The 17,906-nt window shown below is 47.8% G+C and overlaps 2 protein-coding genes across 2 annotated transcripts; one reads left to right on the top strand and one right to left on the bottom strand.

Moving 5' to 3' along the window:
* The first annotated feature begins 1,018 nt into the window (after positions 1-1,018).
* slc3a1 (solute carrier family 3 member 1) lies at positions 1,019-7,885 on the top strand. The gene is made up of 10 exons (XM_035400501.1): positions 1,019-1,614; positions 2,744-2,923; positions 3,057-3,199; positions 3,451-3,576; positions 4,707-4,826; positions 5,491-5,615; positions 5,982-6,183; positions 6,463-6,639; positions 6,736-6,855; positions 7,339-7,885. Exons 1-10 carry the CDS (start codon positions 1,197-1,199, stop codon positions 7,762-7,764), a joined length of 2,037 nt encoding a protein of 678 aa, XP_035256392.1. The 5' UTR covers positions 1,019-1,196; the 3' UTR covers positions 7,765-7,885.
* prepl (prolyl endopeptidase like) lies at positions 7,100-17,898 on the bottom strand. The gene is made up of 14 exons (XM_035400500.1): positions 17,238-17,898; positions 16,687-16,812; positions 16,406-16,472; positions 16,021-16,239; positions 15,624-15,750; positions 15,114-15,330; positions 14,652-14,843; positions 13,379-13,582; positions 12,330-12,505; positions 11,252-11,468; positions 10,702-10,851; positions 10,090-10,216; positions 8,468-8,559; positions 7,100-8,178 (listed from the first exon to the last, which is right to left on the bottom strand). Exons 1-14 carry the CDS (start codon positions 17,358-17,360, stop codon positions 8,104-8,106), a joined length of 2,112 nt encoding a protein of 703 aa, XP_035256391.1. The 5' UTR covers positions 17,361-17,898; the 3' UTR covers positions 7,100-8,103.
* Positions 17,899-17,906: the final 8 nt, after the last annotated feature.

Genomic DNA, 17,906 nt, shown 5'->3' with positions numbered 1-17,906 from the left:
TGCTGGGATCTACTTTAAAATTCATTGAATACGTTTAATTTAAGAGACAGCTACGTTTTATTTATTTATTTATTTTAGTGAAAATTCAGGTATGGCCTAACGTTTACGCTTTTGATGGAACAACTGGTTATGATTATTTGAAGACGTAGACGTGAGCAGCCCTAGTTTTAGTATCTTTCTCAAGTCACAACAAGCTCTTTATATCCGACCGTTACACTATACCGCCGCAAATGTATTAAAGGAATCACAAGAAGTCTTTCAAGAAAGCTGTCATTTTAGTGGCCACATACGTCATGGCCACAGAACTGTGATGTAAACCGAGAACTGGGATATCCGGGCGTGCGCTACTAGCGGACATGTACAGGAAGTGTTTGTATCATAGCCAAGCTTCTGTCTCCAAGCAATTAAAATATAATTGCTGAGGTAAATCAGCTAGCTATCATCCCTTTTTTTTATTTTTATTTTATTTTTTACAATAAATCTACTATAAATGCCGGTCAACCGCTTTCATCTCGGGGAATGAGAAAGCATGTCGCTCCACCTTATTTTGTGCGGCAAAAATCCATCTATCGGAAAAGTACAGTAGGCCTACAGTTTTGACATAATGGTGACTATTCAATGGTAGGCTAATGCAATAGCCTCAGACTGGCAGCGTGAACATTGTGAGTAGTCTTGACAAATAATGGAAACATCCCCATATTTTAAAGGGATATTTTTGAATTAGCCTAATATGTTCATGGTTCTTCGAAAAACGTGACGACACGCAGATTTCTGTTTAATTGGCCAAAAAATGTGCAGTGTACCTCAAGGAACCACCTGTCTTTCCAGTGATTACGCCCACTTTCTTGAAGTCGTCCACAAGTCATTAAAACTTATATGATAGATCGTTATTGCCTGTTCTTTGCTTAGCCTACTGTTATCGCATCAAACTATATTTAGGTGATGGTTAAAAGCAGTTATCATGATACAGATTGACATGGCTGGCTTATTATCTAGGCGTTCACAACTCTCCCTCCCAGAGAGAGAGAGCGAGGGAGAGAGAAAGAGAGAGGGATTGTACTCTGAACCCTGCAAGTCTCTTTAAAACGCACAGGGAACACGGACCGGTACTGTATTGTTCAGGAGAGGGAGCGCAGATTAAGGTCTGATTCTCTTGCTGCTAGAAGTAGACAATTGGGAAAACACACAGCCTCACGATGACAGATCAGAGACTGAACAGCACATCGGTGGAGATGAAGGAAGGTATCTGTAACGAGGGGCTCCAAGTAGATGATGACGAGGAAAAATCTCATAAAGATAAAGGAAAAGGGGAACCAAGTTCGTCCCTGGTCCTGTCACCGAATGAAGAGGACAGCGCCTACAGACAGATCAAGCCGTATGCCGGCATGCCTAAAGAGGTTCTGCTGATGTATTCAAGCCAAGCCCGCTATCGCCTTCCCCGGGAGATCTTGTTCTGGCTACTGATGGCGTCCACGGTCGCGCTGGTGGCCTTGACCATCGCGGTAATCGCCCTGTCACCAGGTTGCCTCAGTTGGTGGCAGTCGTCCGCAGTGTACCAGATTTACCCACGTTCTTTCAAGGACTCCGACAATAACGGCGTTGGAGATCTAAAAGGTAGCAAATCACTCTTTTGTTACTGGTGCGCGTTTCCCCACCTTAAACATTGTTATTAAGAATTAATTATTTTTCTCACTGGCTTTCTCTTGATACAATATAAGTTCATAGTAGTATCGCTGCGTTATTTGTAACAGGACTATTTGCGTGCAAGGAACAGAAATCATTGACTTAAGTCATTAGCACTAAGTACTGGTCAGAATAGTATTATACACGAGCTCTAAATTGTTCTGAATTTCACACACCAACGGTTTTATAGGTCTGCATTAGCTGGTTGTAAAAGTCTGTCTCCAAACAACCCTGTTAAAAATCCTGGAGGAGAGAGAAATGGAAGTAAACAAAAGCCTGCGTTTTTTAAAGTTAGAAACCATCATTCATTAGTTATAGGCTATATTTCCAAAAATCCTCTTATATTACAGTGTGGTGATTGAATACAGAGAGGTAGGCTATTTTTCAAGCTTACGTATTGCCTCCACCTTAAGTCATTTGTATTTTTGTACAGTAGTTACTGTGGTCAACCAGATGCACACTTGCAGTATAATTAACCATGTCAGTGTTTCCCAGTCCTGATCCAGCTAGACCAGGCTGTCCATTGTTCAGCATTGATTGACCTCATGCCCAGTTTATGGAATGACTTAGATTTTACCAAACAGGAATCTGCTAAAAGCAATTTGTAGAAGAAATGTGTAATGTAAGGTGGGCTTGTATTACTAAAGAGATCACGTTATTTCTGCCTTATTTGTTCATTCATACTTGCTGAATTAGTAATACGGTGTGGTTACATTAGTGATTACAAGGAACTTATTGTTCAGATAATTGTTGCAGGGCAAAGACCGACTGAACAAGTATGCTTAATAAGCAGAATCAGTTCTGCCCTAAATGTGTTTGCCATATCAATAATCAATACCTTTATCTTTATTGATGTACAAATACATATCTTAGTGCACAAATCAATGAATGCATCTGGCACCCTCTCCCTGAATATGAACCGGCCCAACCCAGAATACGGCTGTTCCCCAGGCTCAGGACTGAGAAGCACTGAATTCTGTAGTGTGCGGCACGGCACAGTGCTGTAGCATCTAGAGTGCCAGCCAATCACAGTACCTAACGCTGTTCCACCCACGACCAGGTATCAGAGAGAAGCTGGATCACTTTGATTACCTCAACATCAAGGCCATCTGGATCAGTCCCTTCTACCTGTCACCCATGAAGGACTTTGGGTACGATGTGGAGGATTTCCGGGATATCGACCCCCTGTTCGGGACCATGCAGGACTTTGACGGCCTTCTCAACGCCATGCATGACAAAGGTAAAGCTCTGAGTCTGTGAAGCTGGGGTTGAGAAACACATTGGGTCTGCTGTGATTGGGCTCTTCCCCCTCTTTGCTTCCACCATATCCCATTCCAGGTCCTTAAATTGCCTCTCCCCCTCCCCAATCGCAGGGCTGAAGCTGATAATGGACTTCATCCCCAATCACACCAGTGACAAGCATCGCTGGTTCCTACTCAGCCGAAACTACACAAGTGGCTATGAGGACTACTACATCTGGACAAACTGCACACCCCCTGTTCTGCCAAACAACTGGGTGAGCGGCCCTGCTCTGGAGATGCAGTCACTGTGGTTGCCGTGGTGATTTCTCCTCCTGTTGCATGTCCGTCTTGTTCAGTTGATAGGCTTGGTATTCATCAGTTAGCATCTGCCATTGGTGGAGGAGCATAGCACATCCTAGAGGAAGGGGCAATTAACTCAAAAGTACCATAGAATGTTTTATTTCCTGGCGTAGCGTTGTCTCTGTGGTGGCTGTGCATCTGTGACCCCCTGCTTTTGTCCCTTCAGGTGAGCGTGTTCGGGAACTCCTCCTGGACGTACGATGAGGTGCGGGGGCAGTGCTACCTGCACCAGTTCCTCAAGGAGCAGCCCGACCTCAACTTCCGCAACCCGCGCGTGAAGCAGGAAATGAAAGTGAGCACCGCTTCCCCTCGGCACGGTCCGATTTCAGGCCGCTGCTTCCCTACCATCCGAATGACTCGCTTCGTTTACTTACCTGTGCCCAGCAGAACCGCCGGGCCTGCCAGTTGGCGGTTGCCATAGAGGTGGGGGGTATAAACACTGCTGTGTTTTGGGATGAAAGAGAGCCGCGGATGAAGGACAATGTGGGAGAAGGGGAATTGGCCAGGGAGGCATGTGATTGGGTGACCCTCCCACTCCCTACTCCCAGGTCCCTGTTTCCCTCTGGTGTAAAGGGAAGAAACACAGAGAGCCAGTCACACAGGTGACACAGAAAGGCCTTTATGTCCCCCAAGCAGGGACAGTAATCCTAGCCAGGGCTCATCTCACGGCTTGGCATTCCTAAGGGAGGATAGATATGGGCGTGGCCACAAGGTAACCAACCCCCTCCCTCCCATCGCCTCTCTTTCAGGCCAGAGCTCAGCTAGAGGGGCAACAGTGTCCTCTTGCTGAACTTCATGTTGATTTTGGCTTTTCTACTGAAAGCAGATTGTCAAACAGATTGTCAACAGCCTTAAACACGGCTTCCTATGTGTTGAGTGTTAATGGAATTTTTTCGGGTTGCTGATTACATTTTTTTATTTGTTTTGGTCACTGGCTCCATTGTTACTGATTATCTCCTGGAATCTCCACCTTTCGACAGGCGGTCTCCACAGGAGTACAAAGTTCAACAAAAGAGCAGGAAAACTCACTTGGTCTGCTGGAAAAGAGAGTTTGTGTCAGACACATAATGGGGGGCTTGTCTTGCATTGCTTGTGCTGCCAGAAAACGAGGAAGCAGCCAGACACACACACAGATGCCACCAATGCTGTCTCTGTAGTACAACTTATTCACATGCAGCATTGGGTCTCATTCTAGAAATGATGGCCATCTGAAGAGTTGAATTCTATCTGACAGGGTATTCTTCATTGCCCCACGTTACATACGAGTGTGTCCTGATCTGTAGATTCATTACGGTGCAGTGTAATATTGTGATAGAACGCTATGATAAAGGTTTCATTTGTCGCACCGTCCAAAGGGGCGATGCTAATGCTCTCTGGCGTTGAAGCTAATTCTGTGGCTCCCTCTCCTCTGCCGGCGTCCAGGACATCATCCAGTTCTGGCTGGACAAGGGTGTGGACGGCTTTCGCATGGACGCCGTGAAGCACATGCTGGAGGCGAAACACCTGAGAGACGAGCCCCAGGTGGACCCCAGCCAGCCCCCGGTAAGATAAGACACGCCTCTCTCCAGTCGCATAAATGGAGGCCCCTCGGGTGCTGTGTCCAGCTAAAACCACTGGGTGCACCAAGTGAACATATTACAGATCTGTGAATGGACTTTAAAAGTACATATGATTTTATAATTATCTGCATGCATAACAAAGCTTGAGGATCAACTATCTATATTTATGTAAAGCTTGGCAGCCCAAACTGAAGGCTGAATTTTGCATGCTAAATGTATATTGCACATGATGGTGCTAGTAGGCTATTAGTTCTCACACAAACTGGCAGGCATTTCATTGTGTTTGAAGGTATAGTAGATTGGGGGAGGGGAACTTAAGGAAAAACGCTGAACTGACTTTATTTCTGTTGAAGAATTCTCATTTGAAGTCATTATAAATCAACCCTTGTGATCAGGGGAGGTCACTGACTGGCTCCAGAGTGTTCAGCTAAAGGGGGAAGGGGTGTGGGGTCATTCACTGGGCAGGCAGTCCCCTCACAGGAGAGGGATTACTGGGGTCATATTTTTTGGGATTTAGAAGCGGAATTTCTGACTAGGCTAATCCAGAGCCTTTGCGTCCCGCCGGTTAGCCGTGCGTCTGCGGGAGAGCGGGGGGGGGAAAAAGAAAGACATGCGCTCAGACTCCCCTCTCCTCTCCCTGTCCTCAGGAGAGCGTGAATTCGGAGTTTGACCTGTACCACGACTACACCACCTCCCAGCTGGGCCTGCACGACATCCTGCGGGACTGGAGGGTGGACATGGACGAGTACAGCAGAGAGCCGGGCCGTTACAGGTACACCCCACCCCCCCAAAAAGTCCCCTGCCTGACCCTTGCAGATCTGTGTCAAATCACTGTTTAGATATTTTAACCCCTTTAGGGACCAGTGAAATTCCTGGAGTCTACTGCCATTTTTTAAAAAGAATCCTGTTTTCACCCATCTCCCATGCTCAAAATTCTTCTTTCATGATCGTACCTTTTGGCTGAAAATTGTGTAGTGCCTGGAGGTGTGTGTTCAAATTTGACTGTTGTCCAAAGAAAGTACTACACTTAATCGACCTGGGTCTGAGCCTTTGTAATCCGCACAGACACGGTGCTCTCTCTACCCACCTCCCTTGCCCTTGTTCACGTGTGTGTACCTCCCATATGAAACTCTTTCAGGTTCATGGTGACCGAGTCCTATGACTATGAAGAGATTGACAAGACCATGATGTACTATGGGACGGACACGGTCAAAGAAAGCGACTTCCCCTTCAACTTTTATCTCCTCGACCTACCCAAACAACTGTCTGGAGACGGTGCCTTCGACCTGGTCAACCTGTGGATGACCAACATGCCCAAGGGAAAGTGGGCAAACTGGGTGGTAGGTGGTCAACATTACCGCCAGCATGAAGGTCCACCTGCCTTTTTAGCGTGAAGTGATTTACCGTAAAGCTTCTATTCGTGGTGTCCAGCATTTGCATTGCTTGCATTGTAATCCACTAGAGATACGTGGGCCTACAGGCAGCTGCAAGCAATTAGGCCCTTATTACAGACTGTGCTTCTAATAGAAGTTTTACGGTAATCGGTATGAGGGCTTGGACGTTGTGCATTGTGAGGTGGGCATAAAGGAACGATGACATCACGGCGGCTCTTTGCTCAGGTGGGGAATCACGACAAGCCGCGCATCTCCTCCAGCACGGGAAAGGAGTACACGCGTGTCATCAACATGATGCTGCTCACGCTGCCCGGCACGCCCACCACTTACTACGGCGAGGAGATCGGCATGGAGAACGTGAACGTGACCGAGATCCAGGACCCGTTCGGCAAGTTCAACCCTGTGAGTGTCCTTCCGTCCGCCCGCTCGACGCCAAACCCCACCTCGATCACTTGTACACAAAATTTAACCTCTGACCCCCCCCCCCCTTCCCCTCAGAACGCAAGCAGGGACCCCCAGAGGTCCCCCATGCAGTGGAGCGCAGAGGAGTATGCGGGCTTCAGCCAGAACAAGACCTGGCTTCCCATCCACCCCAACTACACCACTGTCAATGTGGAGGTATGGAGGAGCGGCGGGGCTCAAAATAACACGTATGCCAAAGGGTGGGCTAGTCAGCTAACTGTATACAGTAATACTGGTTCACTTGTCAAGCACAGGAAAGCAGACAAGCTCATGAATGACAGGTGAAGACTATGATGAAACATAAGTGAAGTGTCAGATCGCCCAAATGATGAGGCTCATTAAATAGTTCAGAAAAGAAAGTGGTATGAAGTGGTATATCCACAAACAGTTACACCCCTCCAAACTTAATGGCACAATTTTATTTTACCACATATACACTCTGATATGAAAACACTTGTAAAAAAGGAATTGTATATTTATGTTACCAATTCACTATACAAATGTATGTCCTGAGGCACAGTGCAGTAAGCCCATGGTAAATGCACTGTAGTGAAATGCAGGCTGCTGGTCAGCTGTGGGCTGCAGTCATACGGTGTGCAGGGTGTGCAGGGGAGCTGACGGTCAGCGCTCTCTCCCCAGGTCCAGAAGGCGGATCCCGGGTCGGTCCTGGCGCAGTACCGGGCCCTCAGTCTCCTGCGGCAGTCGGAGCTGGCGCTGCACCGGGGCTGGGCGTGCTTCCTGCACCGAGACGCCGACGTCCTGGCCTTCGCGCGGGAGCTCGACGGCTACCCCCGCGCCTTCCTGGTGCTGCTCAACTTCGGGGGCGCCGCGCTGACCGACCTCTCCGGCGTGGCCGAGCTGCCGGACCAGCTGACCGTGCGCGTGGGCACCCGGGGCAGGGAAGGGGAGAGCGTTCAGAAGGCCAAAATCCGGACTGAGCCCGGGGAGGGGCTGGTGCTGGAGTACTCCTCCCACACGCGACTCCACCCGGCCCACGCCTCCCGCTGCTACGTGTCGGAGAAGGCCTGCTACATGAGCGCACTGGACATCCTGTACAAGTGCTGAGCGCAGCACTGGGGCGGGGCGGGGCGGTCCCGAATGCGCAAGGTCCCTGTGCTCCCAATCGAGTCGCTCCGTATGCGTTGTTCCTCTGAATGTTTTGTAATTAAAGATTTGCAGATTTTCATATTTGGCGGCCTCTCTTCTTTGAAAATAGGACATTTTAGAAGTCTCGCGTGCATGCGCACACACACACCTCATCACGGCGTGGGCAGGCTGGGACTGTGTAGGTCTGTTCATCCGTCTGTGTCCCTCTGTCTGTCCATCCTGTGCATGCTGGGTAGCCCGGCCGTCACATGTCAGGAAAGCACAGCGGTGTTGGTGATGTCACGGTGACATCAGCGTCTACCTGCGCCTCTTCCTGCTGCCCCCTCCGTCCATCCCCAGCTCGCTGTACAGGAAGGCGATCTGCCGGGCAGCCTGTGAGGGAAGAGGACGTGGTACGAGAGGTTCTGTACCTGCACAAGGTGTTCAGTGTTCACAGTGCAGGGGTCTATCACACTGTTCCTGACCTAACGTCAGCAAACTGCTGCAAACCACAGATCTGCGGTGTCGTCATAGCGATGGGAGGGGACATTACATTGTGACCTCATTTATTTCCTTCATCCAGAGTGACTTGCACAACTGACATTTTTCAATGTTAGTAATGGATTGCATTCTAGCTCTTCATTTCACACTGTGGTCTCAAAACCCTTCTGAGCACGTTTACCTCCTCCAAGGACAGGCCGAAATCCTCTGGGCCAAAGTGGGCTCCGCCCGGCTGGAGGTCCAGGACAATGGATGGGTGTGTGTGTTCTGATTCTAGGACCCAAACAGAAAAATGTCTGGAATTACATCACAGCTTTGCTCCTCCCACTGGACGTAGAGCAGATGCTGGTGACATAATCTCAGGGGGCGTGGTCATGGGGCCTTCTGAAAGCCCAGCAGCCTACCGCCTGTACCGCCCACCAAACAATCGGCGTGTACTGGGCAGGGGCTCAGTCACGCGATCTGACCTCTACAGTCAGTCATTTTTGCTTCTTCATACATTTATTTCACACTGATCACTCTTTTCCTCTTGAAAATGGTCAGTAGTCTACCTCGTTATTTTCTATTAAAAGGCCGTGCCAAATTTAAGATGCTCATATTGGAGCACGAATCAGTCAATATTTCTTATATTGTAAAAAAAAACGTAACCGAGCGCTTGAAGCGGGAAATTGCCCACCCACTCAGCGGCTCTGATAAGAAGAGCGACTTATGAAGGCTTAAGCCTGTCCGTCCGTTAGGCTGCTCTGTTCTCCCATCCGCTGCGGGGGCTCTGAGCAGCGCTGGTCTAATCCCAGCCTCTGGCGGGCTCCGAGCGCAGGCCTGCCGCCGCCGACTCCCACTCAGCCTGAGACGGGCCCCACGGGCGGGCCTGACCTTGACAGCCAGAACCGCACCGCTCCTTATCTCCCCTACTGACGCAGCATCTCATAAACAAGCAAACGACCCCCTGCACTGCGCGTTATCTAACAGGAGAGAGACATTATTACACTAATACTATTATTATAGTTCTTTTTTCCCCCTATTATTTTAATCTCAGATTTTATTCCAATTCAATTTTTTTTATATTTGCATATTTTATTTTGTGATATTGGATCATGTTTTCCCTGAAATTTGGGTGGGGCTATGGCAATAAGGACGTAGGTTTGTTGGATCAATAACAGAAACATTAAATCAAATGAGGTAGAGAGCAATTGTACTCTGAACCCTGAAAGTCTCTTTTTGAAACACACTGCACAGAGGAGACCGGAGTAGTGCCTGTTCCTCTCAGACCTGATTCTGTTCCGTTTTTGGAAAACGATACAGTTGGGAACTATATGTGAGGGAAGACTAAATGTTCTCTGACGAGAGGGTTGGCATGTTCTGTGATTCGCGTGAACCCTCAGGGAAGCATCAATAAAAAATGAACTCTGCTCAGGGCTGTCCTCCGGTCTTAATTATACCCTTCAGAGCTGATCCCTGGATATGAGGGGATGGATTTTACTGCATTTTTAGCTCGGTCTCCTTCAGACCAGCAGTCTGAAAGCTACGCCGAGACCATCTCTAGGCGTTCCGTGATGTAAAAACGGCTGTTGGCACAAAAACAAAAAAATGGGTTATCCATTAATTTTTGTTTTTGTATTACAGCTTTTCTGTTGCCACGACAACTAACACTCACTACTTTAAAGGTGTTGCAAGTCCACTTGCTGACCTGTGAATGTTGCTCACATGTAAATCATCCTGCATAACAGCATTTGTTAAATGATTGCCCTGCAGTGTAATTTTGGTTCACTCCTAGCCCATAAAAACGCACCCTCTTCCACTCACCTGGTGCGGAGCGACTGCCGACATGCGCCTGAATGGCCGCTGTCAGTCTCTGGAGGTACCGCTGCACCCCCGCCAGTGGAACCCTCCGATCCGCCTCGTAGGCTGTGATCAGCATTGAAGGGTACAGCTGGGACAGGACAGAGAAACAGACACCCCAATAATAACCCACTGCTGTAGAATCAAAGGCCACATTCAACTTACACACTCTGATTAAGAACGTACACTGTGTGCAGGCACTGTGATACCCCAGTTCTGTGTGTGTTTTCGTCTTGTGACCTTTTCTGCGTATCTGTGTGTTTGAATGCCTGAATGTCACGTTTGTGGGGATGAATAGGTGTGTTTGGGTTTGTGTTTGTCTGTGACTTTATGATCATGAGGGCGGCGGTTCAGTATAATGCTTAGGAATCTGGGCTTGTAACTCAAAGGTTGCAGGCTCAAATTCTGGCTGGGGCACTGCCGTTGCACCCTTAAGCGAAGTACTTATTCTGAATAGCTTCCATATATACACTGCCGTGTCAATGTTAACTGCTAAAAGGCGAAAGCTAGTGTGATGTGATGTATGTGTAGTCAGTTCAAACTGACGGGGGGGAACAGTTGTTCATGTGAACTCACCTGCGGTGTGATGTTGTGGCAGGGACAGTAGGAGGCGATGTAGTCTCTGTCTTGGGGTTCGGCCAGGGGGTCGCCCCATTCCCCCCTCTCCTCGATGGTTAGGGGCAGGGTGGGGTCCAGCATGGTGCCCAGGACGTCCAAGAAAGGGGCCTGCAGAAACGGGGAACAGCAAAGCCAAAATGGGACATATTACAATGAAAAACACATGGGTAGCTTGGGCTCAGTCAGGGAACTTGGCCATTCTGGCAGTCCTTAATGCAGTGATACGGGTAAAATATAAATAGGAGCGCAAATATATACATTTATTAGAGTTATTGAGTCTCACACTGCCTAAAACTTCACAAAGTAACAGAGGAAGCAATCCACCATGTACCCAGCAGCCATACCTCCATACTCCCTGTTATTACCGTTATTATTATTTATTATTAGGAAAAGAGAAGTGGCTATGGCTCTACATGCAGAAGCAAAGCAGGCAACGCGCCTTCTGAAGGCAGTATTTTGGATTCCCCAGACTGAAAGTAGCCCGCGGGCAGGTGGACGTGTTCCTTACCTGCAGGGTGACGGCTCGGAGCAGATGAGGGTGCTGGTTGCACAGCGCCCCCGCCAGGACTGCACCTGCGCTGCGGGCGGTCAGCGCGGCCAAGGTGGGCCGAGACACGCCCAGGTCGAACAGCCGCTGGACGCAAGCCGCCAGGTCCTCCACCCCTCTCTGCTTCCCCTCCAAACGGCCCGCCTGGTGCCAGCCCAGGCCCCGCTCCCCTCCACCCCTGTAGGGCACAGGCCAACACAATATGCTGCATGCCTCATCCTGAGTATTTTTTAACAGAATGAACATCAGAATCTCCCATCAGCCACTAGACAAAGCATCTCATAGACAATTTTAGGGTGGAAACAGCACCAAACAACAATTCGGTAACACTTTATTTTAAGTCTGCTTGTAAACTATGAATAAACCATTATGGAATAGTATTTTAGCCATTAGTACATTTTTGTTCATGTACTTATTAACATGAATAAACTACCAGCCATTAAAAACCTTAAATGAATTCCCCATGTTAGCCAATACATGGCCAAATTATATTCAAATGGTTTATAATTATATAAGCCAACACAGTGTTATAAGCATTATGAGCAATCACAACTCACTAAATATTCAACGATTTAACTATTTAACTATGATTTACACCATTTTTAAACGGATTAAAGGGACGTTGATGTCACTAATGTTAGTAATATATTAAAATACCGATCAAACTAACATGATCAATAAAACCTTTGTAAACATACCTTTATACATGTGTTCATTAATGTTAACAAATATATTAACCAATTATAGTTACTGCCTTACAAACATTATACTAAATGTTTAAAATGCTATTTAATAATGGTTTTTACAGGTTCTAAGCACACCTTAAAGTGTTACCAGTAATTCTGCATGTTGACATAACATTTAGTAATCTAGGGTTCAATAAAGTAATCCAGAGAATTTGCTTAGTGTTGCCTTTGTTAATGTGGGAGTTGACAAGTAAGGACAGTTCATTCCCGTGAAGCCGGTTTTAAAGGGTAAAGTCTCCTATATTGTTACTTCAGTGGCAGCAGGGCTCAAAGGATCATGGGATTTGGAGTACCTGACATGGCAGTACGCAAGGGCCCAGCCTTCCTCCAGTAGTAGCCTCTTCTCAGGGCTAAACCCCATGTGTAGGTCCAGGCCATAGGCCCCATACACATGCAGCAGCAATGGCACCCCCTTCAGGTCGTCCCAAGCACATGCATGAAACACTGTGAGCGGGACCATAGTGCCATCCTGCAGAAACAGTGAAAGATAGTACTAAAATAGTACATTACATTCACAAAACATGCACCTTGCCTCTCTGCCTTCCCAGCTGCAAATGAAGGACCATAACACACTATCCCAAACTATAAACCTTCATCCTGAGACAAAAATGATGGTCCCCAACCTCTCTCAATTTCAAAAATAGACCTGGCCACAGGTTAGGGCTACAGGCCTTTCATCAAAGGATTAGTAATTATCATTGCCACGGTTCCTGTTGCCGTGGGCACTGGCAATGGTGTCCTGGGTGTGAGCTACATGATGCGGCTTTTAGCAGAGGCTTAAGCACTGCAGGAGAGACAGAGGACCTGAAACCTGGTCACCTGACACCGCATCACAAAGGCCCGGCGGCCAGGTCACCTGACACCTGAACGGGCTCCGTCAGCCTTTCAGGCCACTTGACATCCCCCGACAGGCCACGCAGCAGGTGTCACATTCTGCTGTCAGAACACAGTTCAGGCCGCACCTCGGTGTCACATGACTCCTGACAAAACACGCACACTCCTGGGTCTGGGTGTGTGTGTGTGTGAGTGTGTGTGTAAATATTTCTGCACGTGTGTATTTATATAACCTTTATTTAACCAAGCAGTTCAAATGAGAACTCAGTTCCTGCTGCCAGTGATAACCAAGGAAATCAAAGTATGTAGAGAATGCAAGGCATGGGGTAACCAATAAGATGTAAGGGTGGTGGGGCTGATTACATGGCCATATGTAAAAAGCTAGTTTTACGTAAATTTGACCAGGACACCGAGGTTAACAGCCCTACTCTTTTGGGAACCGGTCCATGGGATCCCTGATGACCTGTGTGGTCTGCATGGGCAGGTGTGTGTAATCAGGGTGAGACACCTGGCTGGGGGCCTCCAGCCGTGTGGTGTGGTAGGGTGGTAGTGGGGGTCCAGCAGAGTCTTTCTGCACGTGCAGCCGGTGCTCCCGCGGGGAGTAGTGGAACAGGGCAGGTGGGTGCACCGGGGATGAGAGGAGAAACCGCAAGCTCTCGCTGTCCGTCATTTGGTCGGGCTGGGTCTCCATCGCACAGGCCCACGTGGGGAGCTGTGAAAGACAGGCGGCAATCAGACTGTACATTTACACAGCTACCGCCACTGACAACAAACAGACACACCCGACAGACATGCATTTAGCTTGGTGCACTTTGCACTGAAAATTCATGTCACTAGTAGAGATCTGGTAAAGACTTGGTGCTGAGTGAACATTCATGAAAGGGTGTGAATACAGAACATCTACAATAATTACACCAGCGCAGACAGAACAACCTCTAACACCCACAGCTCTTTGCCCATGGTGAAAGAGCTGAACAAATGAATGACAAGGGGTTTATTCATTAAATCTATTAAAATAGAACTCACATTATTTTAGCAACACTAATGTGCATGTTCACATAAAACAGAGCAACAGCCACAAGAACAAAGAATTCTAAATAAAAATATACGGTAAAACATTAGCTCACAGCTCTAGTAAGGATTACATGAAAGAATCATTTTTACTTGGGGCAGCAGTAGTCCTTTCCAAAGCAGCACATTGTGGCCCTCCTTACCGCAGAATGAAAACATTACAGAACACAAGCTGACTCAGCAAAACCACATGTCACGGGGCACGTTGCACCACGAGTGGCAACCACAGTGTGTGAAGAACTACAAAGAAACCCTACAAGCTCTGGCTTCACACGTTTATCCTGGTATATCTCTAAATAACTGTCTTCAAGGACCAAACTGCGGGGTCAAAGGTCAGTGCTTAGATAATCGTTATGGAACTGGATGGCATAATGATGACATCAGCAATGGTCATAAAGCACTGCCAAGGTTTATGATCTTACATTGATTACAAAGGCGGTTACTTCAGAACAATAATTGTTGGAAGGGGTAATAAAAGTTGTTAATGAATGAAACTTCTGTGAACATTGATGACAATACTAGTTTGGACCCTCTGATACCAGCAAATGGTAATCAAGAAGTAATCTTATCTTGATCTTATGTAGAACATGGGCAATATTCAGAAGAGCCACCTGATTGGTCAGCACTTAACCAGCATAAAGACATGTTTCCCCCCCTGTCAGTGGGAGTGCCATTCTGATTTGGCCCGTGGGTTGCAGTGGCTGTCTCACCTGTAGTGTGGAGACGCAGGTGGGGTCAGCCAACGGCACCGTTTGGAGTTTGAGAGGGCCGCCAGGGGTCCGAACGGCCAGAACACAGTGGTCCCGGAGGAGCTCCATGTCCCTCAGACCTGTTCCAGGGGCAGGGGTGAACAGCGGTTCCCAATTTCCCATGGAGGGACAGGAGAGAGGCACTCTCAGCAGCTTGGAGAAATAAGAAAATGCATCTATGCATGACTAATACATGAGAAACGTGCACAACAGCAGAAACAGTACTGCAACAGGCCAAGTGTTAGTATTCATTTCTTGGAAAGAGAGCTTTTCCATTAACTTGACCTCAGTGTGCTTAAGAGTTTTCACATTAAACTACCTCAGATTCACTGCACTCATCTAGGGTTATGTAAGGTTGCCCTGCAGGCACCCGTGATGGGCGGGGCACGCCTGGAGTTTAGGCCTCCAGGGGGCAGAGCTCACCTGGTATTCCCGGCCTGCCGCAGTGTTGGCGAGGACATACAGCTGCTGGTCCCTGTGCTCCACATGGTAAAGCACGCCAGGGAGGCGGGGCTGAACCAGTCTGGGCGGAGCAAAGGGCGTGCTGCAGTCAATAAGCCACACCTCTGAACTACTTTTACTGCTGCAGTTGACTGTCAGCACTTTCCTGTCTCTGGAGCTGCTCACTTCAACAAAAAACCTGCAGGGATGGAACAACAGTCACACGTGCGTACATATGTGCATGCACACGTGCGTGCACACACTCACACACACGCACACACACATACAAACACACACACGCATGTGCACACATACACAAACACACATACAAACACAAACACACACACACATAGGCAGGTCATCATGCATAGGAAGAAATGGACACAGACACACACGCAAGCACACACAGTGATACAGTGTTACACAGACAGAGCGAGAGAGTTTGGAGAATGTGAGGTGCAGTTGTGACCTGGAGCTGACTCAGGGTCTTACTCTGGGTCCTGCTCCTCATGCACCAGAGTGATCTCTGGTTCTGCCGCGCTCAGGTCCAGGCGAAAAACGCGGTGACACCGGAGGCCCTTCACCGTGGTGAAGAAAAGGATTTCATCCGTGGCCCATTCTACACAGGAGACAGACGCAGAAATGCACTCTTACACCCACACCATGTCTGACTTCACACAGCCAGACTGACACCACTCCTGCATGCTGACACATAAAATCAACACTGAGACCCGCCCTAAACTCAATCAACACTGCCTCTGAGGTAAGAATACTAACTTGTCACATCTAAGGTAAGTTTTTTAAAACTTATTCAACTTCATTTGTGCCCACAGCACCCTTAACTCCTTCCACAAAGATGAACCAAATGAGCCACACTGGTCTCCCTCACCAAAGCTGAAGACTCTGTCGAGCGTGAGAAGTGGTTTAGGGGGGTCGGGGGAGCCCCTCAGCCTCACCAGGAGACACCTGGTGTCCTCGTCCGCACTCCCAGGGCACCTGAGAGTGGCCGCGAGCGTACCCTCCTTTGGGGAGATTCGAACCCGCTGCAAGATCGCCTCTCCGTGGCCTCCCCCATCCGTACGAAGGACCTCCTCCACGTTTCGCTCACCTGAGGCCCAATCAAACACGTGCGCACAGGTAATCAATGTCACAGTATTGACCCCCATCCCCATGGGGCTCACAGGGATGGACTAATGAATGGCCCAGCTACAGTGAGCTGGCTTTACATTTTCTCCCGTGACTCCTCCCTGCAGTCTGACCTCCACTGAGCTTACCCTGAACGAGATCCATCCTGTAGACACTGCCTCCTTCCTCAAAGTAAACATGGTGACGCCCCTGGACCTACAGGCAACACAGAGTCAACTGTCTGTGATGTGTTACACTGTACACACCCTACTACTGTCCCCCAAAGGCACAACAGCACTACAGCTGACCATCAATTCAACTAATTTTCAAAAGTAATGCAACTACAGGTAATACCACTTGTAGCTGAAAACATTAAAGTAACTAGCAATATCTGTTTGATGACCTCAGTGCCAAAGAAAGCACAACCTACCACAATGCCATCTGGGATGTCTGAATACCTCTTGTATATTGCTCTTATTTTTCTCTTGAAAAACCTCTCTTGGCTCCTGAATTGTAAATTGGCTCTGGAATATTCCAGGATTGAACTGGGAGAAGTCTGAAAAGTACATTAAAAAATGAAATGCATCGTCATTGCCCAAATGTTCAAACTCAATTTTTTAGTTAACAGGTTACTGAAATGACAGAAACTGGCAATTTCTAATAATTTCGTTCTCTCAGTGTGGACATAATGCCAGGTGCTAAAGACTGAAGATAAAAATACTGAATCAAGCAACTGTTGACGAACTCATTGTCACCAGACCTGTCTTCAGTCACTCTCTTGTGAAGTAACTTATCGCAGGAAATACGACTCCCGGATCTCTCTCTCACTAGGAATACACAATATCCGTCGCATTTCCTTCTCTTTGGTTTCTACAAGAATAGATTTGTAGGGAACATATCCTCCTGAACCTCATACATTAATAATTAATCAATGCAGTACTTAGGGTCAATTGGTTCAGCAGAAAATCGGATCTGTCTTACCCCTGTGAGAAGCCGCGTTGCTGACTGGAGCGGAACGGACGGCCAAAGTTTGCTGTCAGTTAGCAGTGCGGGCCACCTTGCACTCCGAGTTAAAGAGCGTAACAACATAGAGATGTTGATCATCGTGGAAGCTAACGTTAACTAGCGCTGGCAGGTTCGCCAGACACTGTTTATTTTACCTCAAGCCTGCTCGGCATCAGAACTTACATATGATGCCAAACAAAGCAGCTACCCAGCCATGACATTGGTCAACTACTGATGTAATACATTGGAAAGCATGAATACATTAGAAAAGAATATAATCAATGGGAACAGTTCACTTATTAGCTAGCTAGTTATGAAAACTCAAAAAGCGGTCATCGTGTAACGATTTTTCCATTAAAACCACAAGCGTTTCATAAACAAGACATGCAGGAGACAATGTAGCTGGCTATATTAGGTTAGCATTCCTTGCCGTCGCCTGCACAGACTTCGACGTTGCACAGCACTGCGTATATTTAGAATGTTTTCAGCACTGACAGGCATGCTTGCTGACCATTTTCGCATTTCAAACATTCGGCGCTGTCAAATTGCGTACGTAGTAGGCATAAACAATCAATTACCGAAAACCGACGCATGGCGATTGAATCATGTGTTCGACTATGCTGGTGATGAATTGCTTTTATCCTC

The sequence above is a fragment of the Anguilla anguilla genome, chromosome 18, assembly GCF_013347855.1.
Source record: "Anguilla anguilla isolate fAngAng1 chromosome 18, fAngAng1.pri, whole genome shotgun sequence".
Taxonomy (NCBI): Eukaryota; Metazoa; Chordata; class Actinopteri; order Anguilliformes; family Anguillidae; genus Anguilla; species Anguilla anguilla.
The sequence above is the reverse complement of the archived record's forward strand: the minus strand, read 5'-3'. Positions and strand labels throughout refer to the sequence as shown.